The 18516-nt window shown below is 39.6% G+C and overlaps 1 protein-coding gene across 2 annotated transcripts in view; it reads right to left on the bottom strand.

Moving 5' to 3' along the window:
• Positions 1–2310: 2310 nt before the first annotated feature.
• The window catches only part of TRIM66 (tripartite motif containing 66), a 42402-nt gene continuing 26196 nt past the window's right edge, over positions 2311–18516 (bottom strand). For both annotated transcript variants that reach the window (XM_066320785.1, XM_066320784.1), the window contains 10 exons: positions 13868–14134; positions 13429–13657; positions 10185–10245; positions 9320–9494; positions 8298–8590; positions 6696–6819; positions 5355–5429; positions 4052–4204; positions 3223–3441; positions 2311–2907 (listed from right to left, as the gene is read on the bottom strand). In XM_066320785.1, coding sequence (XP_066176882.1) covers positions 2848–2907; positions 3223–3441; positions 4052–4204; positions 5355–5429; positions 6696–6819; positions 8298–8590; positions 9320–9494; positions 10185–10245; positions 13429–13657; positions 13868–14134 — 1656 coding nt within the window. In that variant the 3' untranslated portion in view covers positions 2311–2847. The remainder of the gene's footprint in view (positions 2908–3222; positions 3442–4051; positions 4205–5354; positions 5430–6695; positions 6820–8297; positions 8591–9319; positions 9495–10184; positions 10246–13428; positions 13658–13867; positions 14135–18516) is intronic.

The raw sequence follows: 18516 nt of genomic DNA, 5'->3' as shown, positions 1-18516 counted from the left end.
ATTCCTCCAGATTAATGCATTACAATATGTTCTTCCTCTCACTAATAAGTAACACATTTCTTGACATTTTATGTGTACAGACTTTTAAACAACAAACATTTTTAATGCTACTTGTTCTTGTCATGTTTGCTTCTCAATAACTTAGAGCAACCAAAAAACAAAAAGGCAGAATATCTACTTGGTATTGAAAATATTAGCACAAACAGCAAGCTGTCTCCTGGGTTAGCAATAGCTGCTTTCATAACTGCTCTGTTTTGCTGTCAGAAGTTATGAGCAACTCAGCTAATGATTGTTAAATTATATCATGCCATCCACACATGAATTGAAAGCAGATGTGCTGAGAGCAAAAATTTCAGATTGATGTGCAAAAAGACTTTTCACATGTTTTATTGTTCAGCAATGCACATTACACATATAAACATGCAGTCATTGGTTAATCTGTATGGTCAAACACCTGTTTGTATAAACTGTGATGCCATTCTCCTGCCACAATACTGCAACAAGCAGGTCTTTGAAATTGTCTGGGGGGAAATGAAAGCCAAATCTGTATCTGTCATTTCTTCTTTGACAGAGCTATTATGAAACTGTAATAAATTTCTTTTCCAACTCTTTAAACACAGAAAGGACTTGTCCCTTAATACATGTAACCCATTACATGTAGGAAAAAGATATTGTTCTTATAAACTGCACCATATTGTGAATTTGCTGACCCATGGATTCAGATTTGAAAATATATAAAGTCATTCATAGGACTTCAGGTTTTGTTCTGCTTACCAACATGACATGAGGTTTATGAGGTTTTTTTTTCAATAGTTACTAGTCTTAGAGTATTAATCAGAATCTAAGCCGGCCTTAAGAGTGTTCAGGTCATTCAGTTCTGCCAGCACACACCCAAAAGGTGTTTTCTTTACGATGACAAACTGGAAAACTTCTATTTTTAATAAAGCATAATATACTCTGGACAAATTTTATTTAAACAGGTGTTCTCCAAAACTAATGGTACAGTTAATAACCTTACAGCCTTTAAGAAAGAGAAGGAGGCTCTTGTTGACTCTGCTCTTCCAGGAAAAGAGGGAGCCATCAATAATCTCTCATATTTCTACCACTGCCCCTAGATGCAATCTAAAAAGCATAGAATTTTTGCATTCTTAATGGTAAAAGATTAGTCTTTGGTGGAGGAACTGAGAAAAAGTGGTACCTGTAGCACAGATAAGGGTGGTTAATTTAGTGACGAACCTGCACTTATTTCCCTGTGCCAAGACTCTCACTGCTTTGAGAAACTTGACAGAAAGCAAACATATTGAATTCATAGTTGTAAAATGTACAGGCTGTCCCTTTACCTCACAGTTTGCCTGTCAGTTTCTAATATCCAGATTTGCATTTCTTCAAAGAGAAGAAAAGATTAGCACACTACCAAGTTAAGGGCAAACAATAAGTCACACCAATAGTAGAATATAACATTCATGTCCTCTTATTTCATATATAAACCTTTAAAGTGTTATCTAAAATAACATACATGGTTACCAGACAAAATAGCCCATATAAACTATGTTGAAAATATCATCTTCATTTACAGGAACCTAATTAAAATGAACTTTAATTGTGCTTAAGGCCTGCAATAACCTCCTGTCTCAGAGCTGGGCCCCAGCCCAGATTATTCTGCTGGGCAGAGCTCTAAGGAGGAAGATGCCCCTCACACACATGAAGAAAGCACTGGCCATGCAGAGATGTGTCTCGCCTGCTGCTGGAACGGGTAGGAAGCAGCTTGCAAACTATCACTCTTTGCTCAGGTGTGATGTCCTGTTTGTTACCCATCCCACCCCTCAGACTTGAGTGACATGCAACCTTTGTTCAAGTAAACTCTAAATCTGCTCTTGGTTGTGTTCTGCCTATACATCATGAAATATAGCAAAAAGAAAAAAATATCCTAGCCTGTTTGAGCTTCTACATATGTAGCATTATCTTCATCTTCTAGTACTGCTGGTAATCACAACTACAGGTAGTAAGCAAAAAGAAAATCAGAAATAAATGACGTTATTTTATAGGCACTTCTATAACCATGTAATTCACTGCATAGTTAATTTGCTGAATTCCAATATCGACTTTATAGAGAAACAACTGCCTTGGGTTGTATAAAAATGCTGCCTTTGAGAGCTACGAAATCCCACACTGCTTTACCAAGCATGAATTAGATTCCAGAAGAATGATGCCTTGCAAACAGGGCTCCCAGTATGCACTGAGAACCAGCTCTCACAGAGCCCTTGTATTAAGCTCTAGTAGCACTTGTTCTTTCCTGATTTCATGAAAATGCTGTGCGTCAAAAGAAACAGCTAATCAGACAATCACATTATACTCTATCTCACAGGCTTTGGTGCAGCCAAGCTCCCAGAAAAATCATTGAATAAGACAACAGGATTACAACTTTATTGTCTACAGGTTGTATTTGTCACAAAGCATGGCAAACATCCACACTGAGGTTGCAAGATTATTACATGGTTACCTGTGCTCTATAAAATAGAGATGTCACATTGAACAGATTATGAAACAGTACTGCATTCTGAGGTATTATTAGTATGCTATTTTTATTATTATTTATCATTACCTATGACCAAGACATTAGTACTTCAGTGTAAACACCACAAAACATATATGTGATTTAACAGATGGAATATTGACAGATTTAAACATTTTGGATCTGTTGTCTATCCACAAGATCTAGAAATAAGGCATATGGTCAGCAGAATAGGAGAATTTGAACAGACAGCCCGAGCGCTTTGCTTTCCTCCCACACACCTTAACTCTGCCAGTCAAGCTGCTGGATTCCTCAAATCTTATATCTGGAGGAGGTCATACCTGAGGAAGGCTGTTAGCTGGCTGAAACATCATTCTTTTAGTTTTTTCACTTTCCTGCATACAAAGGAAACAAACAATGAATAGCTAAAGGGCTCAGTCTTTTTACAAACCTTGACAGAGCTTTCTGCTAGGAAGATAACTGTGCAGCCTGAGAGGCTTCATCTGCTCCTGCTCACACATTTACACACATCTGACACTTTATTCCACTCCAGGGACCGTGACATAGAATTGCAGAACAGATCACACGTCTGTGATAGAAGCTTGACAGTTTTCCCAGACAGCCCTGCCAAAACTTCCCATCAGTAGCTGTAAACAGAGTTAGCAGGGAGGCCACTTAGCCACCAAATGCTTTTGCTTTTGCAATCTTACAGCGTGGCGCCGTTTCCTTTTGGGCTGCACACACTCCTGCCCGTACGACGGCCACTGGAAATCCTGGGATGGCACTTGGCCGTTCTGGCTCTCCACATCTTCAGAATCAGAGTCATCCTGTTGCATTGAAGGGAAATGCCTGTCTGGATAAATCTCTTTCAGTTTGTCCTCAAAGAACTCATCCAGGCATCGTCCAGCCTCAGCAACCTCAGAATCTGGCTGTAAGGGAATGAATAGCCATTCAGTGTTACCACACACAGAAATCACTTAGGATCAAACCCAAATTACTACCCCACACCAACATCTCTCCTTGGCTCTGTCTGCTACATGTCCATTAGTCTGCACAATTCCTATTAGTCCATTAGTCCCTCTGCATTTCCAGTGTAAGTAAAAACCAGACACTGCTATTAAGGTACACATTTGTGCATCTCTAAGAAGTAGAGATATGCAGTGAGCTAGAAAGAACAGCAGTCATCACTGCTTAGGAATTTCTATGCGTTTTATTTTCCCTAAGCATTTTGCTGGTTGTGACTGTCTTCTCACAGCAAACACAGTAACATTCCACAGAGTTCTCTGTGAAGATGCTCTTCTTTTATATTAGATCTATAAGTATCTCAAGTTCTCAGCTATGTACATAACTTCATATAAACTTCATTCCGGTCATTAAAAAAACCCTAACATAATTTCCAAAGAGTAAAACTGATCAACAGTTCTTCATCCCAATCCTACATCTGATTTCCATGAAACCAGCAGCTGCAGCCATGTGACAGCCACGGAAAGAGCCAGGCCCTGCTTTGCCTCCCCCCAGCCATGCATATTAGAAACATACATAATTGAACTTTGCACAGTTCCAAAACATGAGACGCACGTCAGTCACAAGTTCCTCAGGAGCAGAATAATGGAACTTGTCCTTTTTTTGCAGCTTCTTTCGTATGGTGGACAAATCCATTGGCCTTTTGATGATCTGATAATAATGCTGAGCCTGCAGAAAGAATAAGAACAGGTATGTGACATTTTTAATTAAAACATTTCCTCTCCAGTGACTTCTTTGCAATTTTGGACAGAAGTCATTGCAGAGGAGCCCTTGCATTGGGGTAGAGAGCACTAATCTTTTAGTGCCTACACTTGCACATTATCTTCCTGAGTGCTTTTTGATTTGATTAAAACATATTCGTTTGCAAGATTGATCCAAAAAATAGCACACTCCAGTGACTATCCTGCTGCTTTGTAAAGTTTATCCTCAGATAGCATAACCCAAATTTAACCTTGATCAATAATGTATGTAACATTGATAATTAGCTGACATTTTCCTCAAGCAATGGCAAAAATAATGTGCTGTGATACTTTCAGCTGATAATGTGGGAAGTAGTCTGTCAAGAGTGACTCAAAATAGGATACTGTGTGCTCTTTTAAAAATTCAGCAAAAGTCTTTTTCAACAGGCATCAGCTACCAGCATATCCCACTCCTTAAAGCCTTCTGGGTCTAAGACTACTTGTTAGGCAATTTGTTACATAAGTTAATTTCAAGCTTTATTAGGTGGAATAGGTTTTATATCATTATTTGAACTACTCCTTCACATAAAGCCTTTATTTTTCCCCCTTTCAACTTTTAGCACATGGTGCTCTATTGTTACTATAGCGTGAGTTTCCGTCTTCCTTAAAGCAGACAGTTAATATTGCAAGTGTGAAGTACATGGATGAGGCAGATATCGCTACATCTTCCCCTGCACACAGTCCCATTTACCCTCTTTGTGCACAGCACAAAAAAGAGGGAATTCAGGGCTGCTTCTAGAGCAGACTTTTCTCATGACAGTACAACATTCTCCATGCAGGTGGCAAGTCAGCTTTTTTAATCACAGGAACCCCTCATACACCTTTGCCATTCTACCAGCTTCTTAAATTGGCACTCAAGCATGGCCTGAACACTGCCCAAGCATTTCCCTGCATCTGGTCTGGCACCTTCAAGGCACTTTGAAGAGGCAAACCCCCACCTTTCCCTAGGAAGCAATGCCATTCAGAAAAAGCCCATCATGAATCACTTTCAAGGAGACAAAGGAGACAAAAAAAAAAAAAAAAAAAAAACCTGTGAGGTTCTCTGGATTCCCTCAGATCCTTGCACATGCAGAACTTACCAGGGGACTGACAGGTTCATGGAACGGGAGGCTCATGCTGCTGCAGAACAGGGAAAGCACCAGCTTCTCACACTTCTGTGGGTGCCAAAATCGAAATACATTTTAATTCAAAACAAGGGAGTTTCATTCTTGCCCTTAATCAATCATGGTAACAAAAAGAGAATTCTCATAAAATGGCACACTTCCCTCAAGTCAGGGGGAGGCTTTGCCTCATAGCATTGTTATACCTTGGAAAACAAGGCCAGTCAAGAAATGCAAGAAAAGAAACATTTTCCTGGAAATTCTTGGGAATTAATCACTATCATTATTTACTTTGTGCACTCCAGATCTATTCCTTGGCTCTCAACTGAAAGAAAGGCAGCAGTGGAAATGTGGAAAGAGTTAAATGGGAAATGTTTCCCACTGCTCATATCCATTCATGCAAACCAATGTAACTTGATAGTTCTGTATGAAAACTACTCTCTTTAATCTTCATTAACTTGTAAAACACTAATACTAGTGTTTGGCTCATTCATTACTAAAAAAAAATGCACTACATAAACATCATAAGCCATATTTTCTCACAAACTATGGAATTTTTAATCAACTCAACTTTCTAAATAGGACTTCACTATTCAAAACCCAAATGCCAACAATTTTTGCCCAGTTGTACTGACTCCAGCAGAAACAGCTCAGCTCAGCATCTGCACTCAGTCTGGTGGACTCCTCCTCTCTGTCCAGTTACCACCAATACACACAACATATATTTTGAATTTGTGCCTTCCAAATACCACGGATTTCAAGAAAAGGCAGTTGCTTAATGGAAGATTTGATGCAGAAAACTTTTAATAGGTATGTAAAATGATAAGCTTTCCTCTAGGCCGAGTTAAGAGCCTAAATATCTTCAAGGGAACTAATGGGACATACAAAGAAGATTGTATAATGGTTTCAGTCCAACTGAAAGCCAGAAAGTGTCTTCACCACAAAAATGTCATTGCACTGGCCAAAGAAGATGTCTGAGAGGGTGCCAAGTTTTAAAGGCAAAAGATTCAATGTCACAAACCAGGCAAAACTGACTCAAGGAAGCTCTGCTCTTGAGCGTGACTTCCTTGATCGAAGTAGAAAAGAATTCCATACGTGCCTGCTTCGTCTTTCTATTACATTTTTAGATTGAACAACGTCTCTAGAAAAAAGAGAATGCTATAACCAAATAATAACAGTGCTTTTGTTGCATTTACTACTGTGTGTAACATTTGAGTAGCAGCCAAGTGAAAACCATCATCTCTCTCATGAAAAAGCAAAGCCTCATGCTGAGATCTTACAGCCTTTTCTAAATAGTACAATATTTAGAATTATTCCCACCTTCTGGTCACAGTCACCAAGGCCACACTGTGCATTGTAGCTGTGGCTGTAGCGTGTGTTTTCACAGTCATATTCCACCTCTGGCTTCACTGGATTACGGCAAAGTGAGCACACCCATTCTCCCCTGCAAAAAAACCCAAAAAAAACCTCATGGGGAATTTTTTCCACAACCATGCCAAACAGCAAACCTCAGAAATCACTATTTGGAAAGCCTCATCCTTAACTAGCATTGTGATAGCAGGCAATCCGAAGCCCATTTTACTAGATATTCTTTATTGGATTTGAATCCAGTTAGAAGTATAATCATTTCAGTTTCCATTCGTGGCTCTTTTCCTGTCACAAAGGAAAGGAAACCACAAAATTGTGTTTGAAATCATCTACCAGCAGTGTATGCAGCTGCACTGATTCAAGTGCTGCTTTGAAAAAAAAATACTAAGAAAAAAGCAGGCAGCAATTGGTTCCTAAGACAAACCCAGACCCTTTGATAATGGAGATATTTATTATCAGCTGACATGATAATTGACATATTTATCCAAGAAATCAACACTATAAGAAAAGGTGTGAAAATACATGGGTCCCCAAACCAAATAGATATAGTCCTGCAAGGGCATGTGTGTCCATGATAGTAGATGCATTTTCAGAAACCTCTTGAGGAATTTCTTGAAGGCAGTGATGTAACTCCTGCAACATCAGGGTCTGAATAACTACAGATGAAGATATATTCAAGAATTGGGAATATAGAACTTTAGTTAAGCGAATTAATTTAATTCATTAGAGTTTAACTTTGCCTAGAAAGTCTATTCTAACAGGAAAACTTGGTTTTCACGCTGCTTTGAAACTAGAAGGTGATAATAACTCCACTACTAGAGAAAAGAATGAAATGCCAAGAGCTGAGAAGACCTGGTTTTTAAACAGAAAGAAGAAACCAGAATCTACTAATTAATACCTTACAACATATTTTTTCAGCTGAGACAATTATTTGAGCTCAAATAAAGTAGACTTGGGTTCCCCTTAGTAATGATTTATAACAGAATTTAGAATTGCATACCACAGTAATGCACATTATTCAGTCTCACTTTTAAGTTTGGTATGTGGACGAGTATCTATTTCTGGTTCATTGCATACAATCCATCTGTGACAAGTTGCAAGAGAACATATCTTAGGGAAACCAATGACAAATATTTCCACAGAAGCCCTGATAATCCTACATTTCCCATAAAATTTGCTACCAAACTGAATAAAAACTCACTGATTCCCTTCCCTTGTGCTAGTCTCTGTTCTGCCAAGCAGGGCTGAAGTCTACACTCCAGACGTTATATGAGAGGATTTCATTTTTCTCCAGTGAGTCATACAAAAGTTTTCTAGAGTTCAAGACTGCCACCTCCTTTGCTGGCCAGTTAACTGCAGAAAGGGCACAATGGAGGGAAACAGTTCTTTTTCATAATTCATCTAGTTCCTAGCATGCGAGACAAAAAAGTATCAAAAAAGACAAGTGAGAGATGCAGCCCTTGTACAAGGCTGGAACATCAATCCCTGAGGATATCTTCTGCCCCCAGGCAGTGAGCAGGAACAGCTCAGTAGTGAAATGTCATCTGTACTCACACTGGAAAGCTGAGCAGGGCTGGAACATGGCAGGAGAGATGGAAGACCTTGGGGCAGTGATCACAGCACAACAGTTCTCCTCCATTAAGACACACAGCACAGAAATCTTCATTTTCAATTGGACTGACTTCCTGAGTAACTGGGGATTTTTTCATGCTGGAGATGCCATTGCTGAGCTTCTGATCAACAGATGGAGATTGTATCTGTCCTGCAGCCTGGGAGAGGAGAAATCTCCCATCCTCTGAGTCCCCCTCTTCAGACTTCTGTCCTTCAGCTAGACTATCTTTATTTATCTTGAAGAAACAAAAATCTGGGATCACACAATCATCATTTTCACACATCAGCATAAAGCATCACTGGTTCTCAGCAGATAACCAAGCACTTGGAAGACACAGCTACCAACAATTTTCCAAAAAGTGCTTCTAAGTACTTCTCTGCAGTGAACTGTACTGGAGAAGGCACTGAGGTTCAGCAGATTTTACACCACAGGTGATAGAAATAGGATATTCTGCAGTCTCACTTGCAAATTTTGTGGTAAACAGCTCAAACCTCCCACCATCCCTCCAAAAAAACCTAAACATAAAAACAGTATAAGTCCTTTTCCCACCAGAAATTCCTGCTTCCTTCTGTAGACAGAAGTTCACACTCAAGTCTCCACTGAAGCAATAGAATATAAAGCTTTTAAAAATCTATTATGCTGTGATTACTGGGATTGGCTCCTATCACTCAAATATATATTCAGGCCAGTTTTAAGCTATTTACCCAGTATTTTTAACCAGACAGGTGAGCCAAGTTGTTCCTCAGTACATGAAAACACTACAAATTTCTCAGAAATGAAATATGCAGGGATCTCCACAGCAAGCTCAAAGCTGTATTGTCTTTACCACAACCCACCACAGAAGCCTTTGAGGGTCAAACAAATCAGCAGACTTTTTTGCTGTACAATATTACAGAAACTGTGCCTGTGGACCAGTGGGGTAAAGGGGAGAAGGCAAGTGAAACCTCAGGGAAATCCTACTCACCTTTATAGACATACTCGAGGACCGTGTCCCACACTCTATTACCAGGAGGAAATTGCCCTCCTGCTCCTTGTCCTGTGGCTGGAGCTTAAACACTGGGAGCTCCCCCACTTCCAAGGCAGATATTTTCAGACGCTCCAGCCTCACATAGGGGATCTTCTGCTCCTTAGGGGCAGCTCTAGAGGCAAAAGGACACATGGTTAAATTCATCCACATTCCACAAAATCCTTCTCCCTTACTCAGTTTCATGCACCATTATTAGTGCTCCTTTTCCTTTGTAACTGTGCCTTGTGATGGTCAAATGCTGAAAATCTTGACATTTTTTCATAAACCAATTCTTTAAGAAATGTGAATGCTGTCACTTTAAATTAATCATATGTGTAAATACATTACTAACTCCTGTGCCAAAGCTTTGCCCTGCTCTGTATACTCTTAATTATGGCAGTTAAAGTAATATTTTATACTTTTCAATGTGGCTGGCTTCAACAGGAAAACAGCACATCATCAACTTTACCATATTATCACAGCAGTCACTGAAAATCAGATTTTATAAAATTGTTAATGGCAATCCTGTTACCATTATCTTTTAGCTTTCATTGGGGCTTAACACTTTCTAATTGTTCAAGTGAAATAAGTTAGTACATATTTATTCATTCTGGAAAATTACACAGAAATAGATAAATTCACCACTTCTTTTCCTTTGTTGTTTTCAAGTTTGAGAGCACTTTACAACTTTCAGAACTATTATCTATAAGGAATCTAGAACTCTTTTGAAGTTCTCCATCATCATTAAGTATGACAAATTTTCTAAATACATGCATAAAATTTCACAGCCAGCACTTTTGCATATAAAAAAAAACTCTGCTACCTGACATTCTGATTGCTTTTCATATCCATTTCAAAATGTTCCTTTTCACAGTTATTGGAATCTGGAACAGAAGATAAGAAAACGAATAAAATATTTATAATATCACAGGCAGATTAGGGTAGAAGTACTTCAATATTCATGTACTTCTGACTGGTGTTTAATATGATATTACAAGTGAATTATGGAATAATTTCATCTATACATATAGAAAATGTGCATGCTATTTTCTGTTCTGGTGCAGAGCCTCTGTCTTTCTTTTTTTACTTTTAACCACAGCTTCTGTTCTAAATATGAGAAGCATATATGAAATATTTCATGGAAATGGTTTCATTCCCGGCGAATTATATATGTACACAGCCACATCACATACATCCGTATACATGGAACAACATAAGTAATCCTCTTTGCTATACAGCCTTCACTTGAGAAAAACAGACCCAATGAGGTTTGAGCCCCTGAGGCTCTGGAAAACTTTGTGATCTCCAGCTCCATGCTAAGAAGCTCCTGGATAATTCCAGTGACTTGAAAACAGGAAGAAAATTATGTCTCCCATCTGCCACCACGGGAGAAGAGTTACACTATAATTCCTTTCCTTCCTCCAGCATCTGGAACATATAAACACATGAATTCAAAACTACCTGCTATATAAGCATTTAGCTGTAGCTTTATGTAGCTGTATCAGGATATGGCTGTAGTTTTGACTGATGTTAAACACAAGTAATAACACAGTTCTGGGGAGATGGGATAGGACAGAGACAAATATCCCAGTAGATGCCCTCAGAAATACAAGTCCACTGAAAAATTTCATAATCTCACCTTCTTTTGTTAGCAATCAGCATTTCACAGCCAATACAAACAAGAAACAAACACAATATTGTGGTTATCTCAAGATAGGAGAGGGTCAGGAAAAGATGGTTTTTAAAAGAAAATCTAGCTCAGGTCAACAGTACCTCAGCCATGGCTTGAAAGCAATGTGCCTCTGTTTCTCCCAGTCACAAGAAACAATAAAATGAAGACTAACAAGGAAAGGTGCTTTTCACATCACACCTAAGGCATTATTCCCTTTTGACTGTTGCTCAGGTGAGGGGTGGGTAGCTCTGTCATGGACAGAATTACTAAAGGGAGGCTGCACACCGAGGTGAAGGAGCAGCTCTCACTGCACACTGTCAAAGCACAGGATGTTCCGGTGGTGCTGGGTTCCTACATTAACCAACATTTCCATCAGCAACTGGGCCCATCAGACAGTAGTGCCTATAAAATTTGTGGGAAACACCAAACTAGAGGGGCTGCACCACGGAGAATGCTTTCAGTTAAAAAAAGATCTTAGTGCACCAGAGAAAAAAAATCTAAATCAGTAAGACTGAATTGAGATTACTATACTCAATTGTGAAGAGTAAGATGAATGTAATCCAAAAGGAAAACAACTGGCAAGGAAAATGTTCTTGGAAGGAACTAAGGGTTAAAGTGGGCTGTTCTCTGCACATGAGTCAACCACCTAATGCTGATGCTGCAGAAGAGAGGAATGCCATCCTGCAGGGTATTACCAGCAGCAAGGAATAATCAAACACAAGGAGCTGGTACCGATTCTGCAAGGCACCCCAGAGGCCTCAGCTGAGCTCTGCATTTGGCTGTGGGCAGCACTCCTTAATTGCAGAGAACCCAAAATAGCACAGAGGAATGAGGTGGTTTTGCAAAAAATCAAACCCCTGACCCATGAGGAGAGACTGAACCCATCAGATTTGTTTAGTCTAGTAAAGAGGAGAGGAGGGTGTTTATTCAAGTCATAGGAAAGAAAAGTGGCCATAAGAGGGAAAATGATCACACTTGGTACAATTTTTACCACATCCCGTATGCCTAGGATAAGAATTATTTTGTTTTAAATTAAGCTGAAATGTTTAGGTTTGTTATTAGAAAAGGATGAGTCACTGGAGACATATACCAGAAGGAATGAGGCTTGGCAGCACAGCAATGCTAAAGCCAGCAGTCCTACCAAGAGCCACCAGCATAGTTAACCTTGCCTTTGCAGCAGAGTTCATGTTTTATGGTACACTGGTGACTCTATCTCCTCAGGTCTCCCCTCACTGCATGCCCTTTAACACTGACAGGACAGGAATTTCTTGCTGCTGATCCTTCCTCCTGAAAAGGGAGCAGCACTGAATTCAATACTCAAGGCTTCTCACCCTCTAGCACAACAGGGCCTGCATTTTATACCCAGCAAATTTGTGGCATCCTCTATTGACAGTGAGATTCTGAACACTGGGGCTGCCTCTGAGTGTGGTGTCACACACCCCCCAGCAGATACTACATTGCTGCTCCTCCCCAAGACACTTCAGCCTGGCTGAGGCACAGCTTTTTAGGGGTGCTCCTGATTCTTACAACTCACACAAACGATCATGGCATAATTGCCACGGTTTGGCACAGGACACAGAAGAGAAGACAAATATATTTCCCTGGCTCACTGGGCTAGGCCTCCTTCGTACTAATTAGAATACTCTGAATAAAAATACAGCACAGAGAGAGAAATATTAATTCTTCTTTTGTAGAGAAATGCAGCCAAATATTGGCATAAGTCACGGGATAACAACTTGATCCTGCAATCCCTTGCCTGCATGAATAGTCCCATTGACTTTCAGAGTTTGCAGGAATGAGGCTTTACAGTGTAGCACAATGATGTTGGCAATTTGCCCACAAAAAGAGTTAAGTCGGGTCTAATTCTCCATTAGGGCTGAAGAAACAGGCCTTGGCTGAAGGGAATGTTCCACAGCAGACAGAGCCAAGCAAAGGCACATACTGTGCAATGTGTTAACAAAAATTTGGTATGCTACTGATGTGAAGGACTTAGCAGAAGGCACATTACATTTCGGTAGTAATGTGGGTTTTTTTAATTGAATTTGGACTCTTCAAACCAGCTCTTCAATAGTCATAACTGCAGGTCTCATTAAGAGGAGTGCTTCTAAGAGAACTAATACTCCAGGTACTTCACACAGTCACACTCCTTTCTGGTTCACAGATGAGGGATGTTACAAATTCAAAGCACATCATTCCCATGTTTTTCCTCCACAAATGAGATCAAACACACTTTTCCATTGGATTAAGTACTCTGATAACATTTGAAGCTTGCTGGAAAAGCACATTTGCATGTAAGTATATTAATAAGCATACTGCTTTACCATGCTTGTGATGCACAGTGCTAAGAAAGAAAAAAAACCCCAAAATCTAAAGGAAATAATTAGAATCCTGATACCTTCTTTGCTTCTAGGTTGTCTCATTGTGGCATCCACAGGCAGGAAAGAAGTGTTGCTGAGCAGTTCAGAAGGAAAAGTGCAATGCTGAGACTTTTTGATTGAAAGATTAATAGGTTCTTCCATCACTTTTTGCATAGAAAGAGTTAATTCATTAACTACCTCTTGCCCAGCAGTAGCCAAGCTGTTTTCTAGAAGACAATCCGCAGTACCGAGGTCTTCATTTTCTAGCTGTAGAGGAGAAAGAAATGCAGAATTCTATTATCAGTTTGCTTCCTTTTCATTTTAAGAAAATCATTTGTAATCAGTCTTCAAATACCAGATAAGGAAAACCTTACTCATTGAAATAGTCATTTATTTGGACAGACTGCCTGACCAACAATAATGTACTGTAAATGAAAGCGGATTCCCTCTCAGCAGAGGGGTCTGAGTGATCCCTACCTTGCATTTAGTGCCTCCCTGGAGTGCATCACCTGGTGTAGGGCCAGCAGGAGCCCCTGGGTCACTGGGAACCCTGCCCAGGGCCAGGCTGTAGCTGGGCAGAGGCTCTGGTGCAGTATCACAGTCACAGAGGGCGTTTGGGGAAGGGCCAAGTGTCACAGCAGCTGCACCTTTCACCTGTGGGTCGCCTGAGCTGGATAACCTTGTTGGAGAGAACTCCATTTCTGTACTGTTTGGAAAGCCCACAAAGCTTAAAGATGCTGAACGCTGGGAAAAGCAAAAAGGAAAAAAAACATCCAATATATTAATAAGCTTTTCAGCAGCAAAATGCTGCTGTTCTCTCTATAATAGATGAGATGCTTGGTTTCAGCTTAACATAATCAAACAGTTGTGTCACAAGGGCTGTAAGAATCTATTGTAATCCTATACTATTTCCAAAAGCTTTCGATTCTCCACCATTGAAACTGAAAACTGGAAAAGGAGGCAACTGGGTTACTCTTCTGGTGCTTACAAAAAAAAGCGTTCCTTAGATCAGTTCAAAGGATTCTGATTTTTAACTCCTACAATGACTGGGAAATCTATGTAGAGCACTGTACCAAATTAATCCTTGATATAAACCCTATTATTTTCCATTAAGTTTTCCCAGAAAAAATGAGATTCAAATGAGAAATTTTGTCATTTTATTGAAAGACCATCAGATCACTTCATTCAGGAAGAAGATTCAGAAGAATTAAGACTTAACTCGGACACAAGTACATGAAGTTATTGTTCCTGTTAATGATGCTGAAAACTTAATGATAGTCGGTCCCACTAAAATTTAAAGCATTGTCCCTCTATATATCATAGATTAAATGCAGAAATATCCTACATGTACTAATGAGGAAACATGTCCATTTTCTAAACAAAGGGAATATTTACTTAAGTATCAATATGCATTTTTTATGTCTCCTGATTTGTCACTACCAAACCCACAGAGACACTGTTACACAAACCAAAGCAAACCCACTAGTCTAAGTGACTTCCCTGAGCTGCCCCACATCCTGGAATGTGGGACTGTATTGAAAACAAGACTCTTCTAGATACATGTGTAGCAAATAGACACAATTTTGGGAAGTGTACAGATCTGTGTCACTTGTGTATATAACTGTCCCTCGATTTCATCATAGTTCATTGGTGTTTCACCCATTCCATTTGACTGATTATACCCTTTTTAACTGCAGTTCAGTAGGTAGCACTCATTTTAATATAAATCAAGACAATAGGAATGTGTCCATTAGAGTTTAAATTTAATGTACCTATTTCTCCACTAGAGGCCTGTGACTCAGAAGGGAATCCAAGACAGAACCCGTTTCCTAAATTTAATTAGTGTGTTTCTGAACTTATACTCCATTTGGGATTTGGATAATTTGTCCACCTTAACCCCACAGTGGTAAAGACTGCAGCCTAGACTGAGCTGTCAGATGTCTGTAAATCCTACCTCATAGCAGTCTTGAATTCTCTGCTTGCAATGCACAGCAATTCTGTGCTAAGACAACACTTCCCACAGACACTAATTTCCACCTAACAACGGATACAATTTAATTTCCTCTTGGTCAATTTGCAATAGATGCTACAATGGTAGCTTTGCCTGAAGAGTGACCACTTAATTCGATGAGACAAAATACACCTGCATTAAAGAAAGAAAGAGGTCAGCTCTTCTGCAGAGCCAGGGGAAGTTGGTGCCATTTACCTCACAGTGCTGTAGTGAACCTGGTTTACACACTCCCTCCATGTAGAAGGGACTAGCAGCCCAGGGAACACTGGATTCCTGCAGCCAGGGAATTGGCCATTCTCCTTCTCTTGAGTCAAATGGACACCCCTGAATCTAAGCTCTCTGAGCTGTAACAATGTTCTTCCCACCTTACATTTGAGCTGAAAACCAGAACACAGCCGGTAAGGAAATGCACCAGTGGAGGCCCAAACTTGCCATATTGTCTGTCTGATAGAGCATCCCTAAGAATGCTGAGGTTTCAAACCAAAGTTATCTCCATAGGTCAGCAAGGAATCCACTTTTCATGGCCACACATCCTAAAGTCCACAGAGATCAAAAGTGTTTATTTGCCACCACAATTTGCTTGTGACAGGTTCCTGCAATTGCAATGACAAATGGGACCTACCAAGTACACGTTTTCATTTTCATTCCATCACAAGCCTTTCTGAGATGACAAAATTACCATGTGAATTGTTCCCATATCACAAAAAACAAAAACATGCAGAATTCGTGCTTGAGCTGAAGATGAACTGTAATCATCCCTTGCCTTTTCCCCTTGTTTCAAAGTCCACTGTGAGCATTAATTAAGCTCCTGTGAGGTAGCTAAATATTTATTTAGTCAGGTTTTCCAAATCATGGAGCATCCACAAATTCGTGAGTCAACAGGAACTACCCTAGAGCTGTACTCCATTGGGAACAGGCAAGCTGAAGCATACACGTGGCAGGCACACCACCCACATTTGCTCCCAAGTTAACTGGAGATCTTATGGTCATTCTGTTCCTCCAATCACTACCCACATCTTCCTTGACTCATCTACAAGCATGTGCCATCATCTCATGTAGTGAGACCTGACCCTCTGCCTGCAACTCAGGTGAAATGTTCTACCTCCTAAGGCAGTGTAGGGTTACTCCTGGCTCCAGTGAGACAAGTTTACTTACTGAGAGTGGCCACTCTTTCCTACTGAAGAAAACAATAAAATACAGAGAGAGACACACACATAAGATTTGGTTATAGTTACAATTTTCAGAAAGGTGAAATTCAATTGCATGGTGTGGCTATGTCCTTTTTACCCTTCTAGCTAGCATCAGTTCCTTCAGAGATCTTTTTAGATTATATAAGCCAATGTAAAACCTTATTCTTGTTAAAAAGAATAATGAGGCCATCAAACTGCCATCTGTCTTTCCCTTGGGGCAAAAGTTAATTTTGTGGTTATTTTAATGATGAAGCAACATTATGATCTTTCAGTGCAAAATATTAAAACTCTCAGTTAGGAACAGACACATTCCATCCTGATCCATGGAGCTGCTGTCAAGTGTGAAGTGAACAATGCACTGGGAACAAGGCTCATTAATAGACTATTAATTCACTCCCTAAAATAATCATTTCTTTTGCCATTAGCAAAAATTTCTCTTTTCCCTTGACAGTTCAGCTAGTTTTTCCAGATGGGATGCCTTTAAAGGATTTATCTGTTTTATAAAAACTGTATTGCTTTTATATTGCAACATTTGAACAACAACAAGCATTAATTATGCTCTTGGGCAGAGGGTGGCTTCAGCTGTTGATTAATTTTGAACTTTTTGACATTTTAATGTACATTCTGACACATTGAACTACATCTGTGTCACTATAAATGGAATTCTCATTGTCTCATAATTAATTTTGGTCTGATGATCCTTATAATATAATGGCAGCAGCATCACCACCCCAAAATGCCTCCTACCACAATTTTCTTAGCTATGGTAGTGAAAAGTAAGGAAAAAGAACATGCAAAGTGCCTGCAGAGAACAAAAAAATAAACATATGGTTCAGTTCAAATATTTCTTCGATCACTGTTGCATTCAAAAAAGGTCCAGTGTAAACATGCAGCACCAATACAGACGAATTCTGAGAAGCGCAAATACTTACCTTGAAACAGTGGGATTAGGATTTGTTAGGATTGTTTTGGCAAAGTCTCGGGGCTGTTGACATTAAGTGTCACTGATAAAGGAGGCTAAAACTGGGAACCGCCAATTCTCTTTGCTATGGGAGAAACACCACGCTGCAAATGGTTGCAGAGTAATGAACGGCTGCTATTAAGTGGAGCAATCCCCCTGGCAGCTCATTATGCTGGAAGGTTAAACAAATGTACTACTCCAATCCACTTGCTTAACACAGCAGCACTGATAGCACGGGCTGCACATGCTTCCCATTCCCAGTTTCAGAACAGAATCCGGAGGATTTCCTTTCCGCTTTCAGGAGAAAAAAAGAATCCAAATCTTCATTAACATTTTGTCTGAATAAAACTGCAGCGGGCTTAAAGCGGAAGGAGGAAGAGATTGCATGAAGGAGCAAGCAGCATCATGTTTTATTTATCTTTTTTTTTTCAGGTCAAAGGAAAAAAGGGTTTTGTAAAATTAACATTCTGGGAAATGTACCTAATTGCATTAAGCATGAAGGCATTTGAGCTGTGAGCAGTTCAATTCTGTAAAGTAAAAAACACACTCTGTTACTCGAGAAATTTATAGTACCCCAAACTCCAGGATATTATTTCCTTCATTACTAATTCCTCTAAAATTAATAGTAATTAAGGGGGAAAATAGCAACAAGCCCATTTCGGTCCCCTCTGATTTGAAGTTCTAGGGTTGGATATTAAATTATTATTACTTTCACTCACTAAGTAATCACAACATGCTCTGTGCAATACTGCCATCAAATAAAATCTGTACTCTGTCCTCTAACCCCCTTCCCACAAATTTCATGAGTTTTTAAATACAAAAAGGAAGTTCCACCTCGAACTGTCACCATATTAGTCTTTCATGAAATGCTACCACAGCATATACTCAGAATAAAAGAGAAGCTTCTCAGAGTGCTCTGGAGACTGCACCTTGGATAGCATGGAATATTTCCTAGGATTTCCCT

Source organism: Sylvia atricapilla, chromosome 6, assembly GCF_009819655.1.
Source record: "Sylvia atricapilla isolate bSylAtr1 chromosome 6, bSylAtr1.pri, whole genome shotgun sequence".
NCBI lineage: Eukaryota > Metazoa > Chordata > Aves > Passeriformes > Sylviidae > Sylvia > Sylvia atricapilla.
The sequence above is the reverse complement of the archived record's forward strand: the minus strand, read 5'-3'. Positions and strand labels throughout refer to the sequence as shown.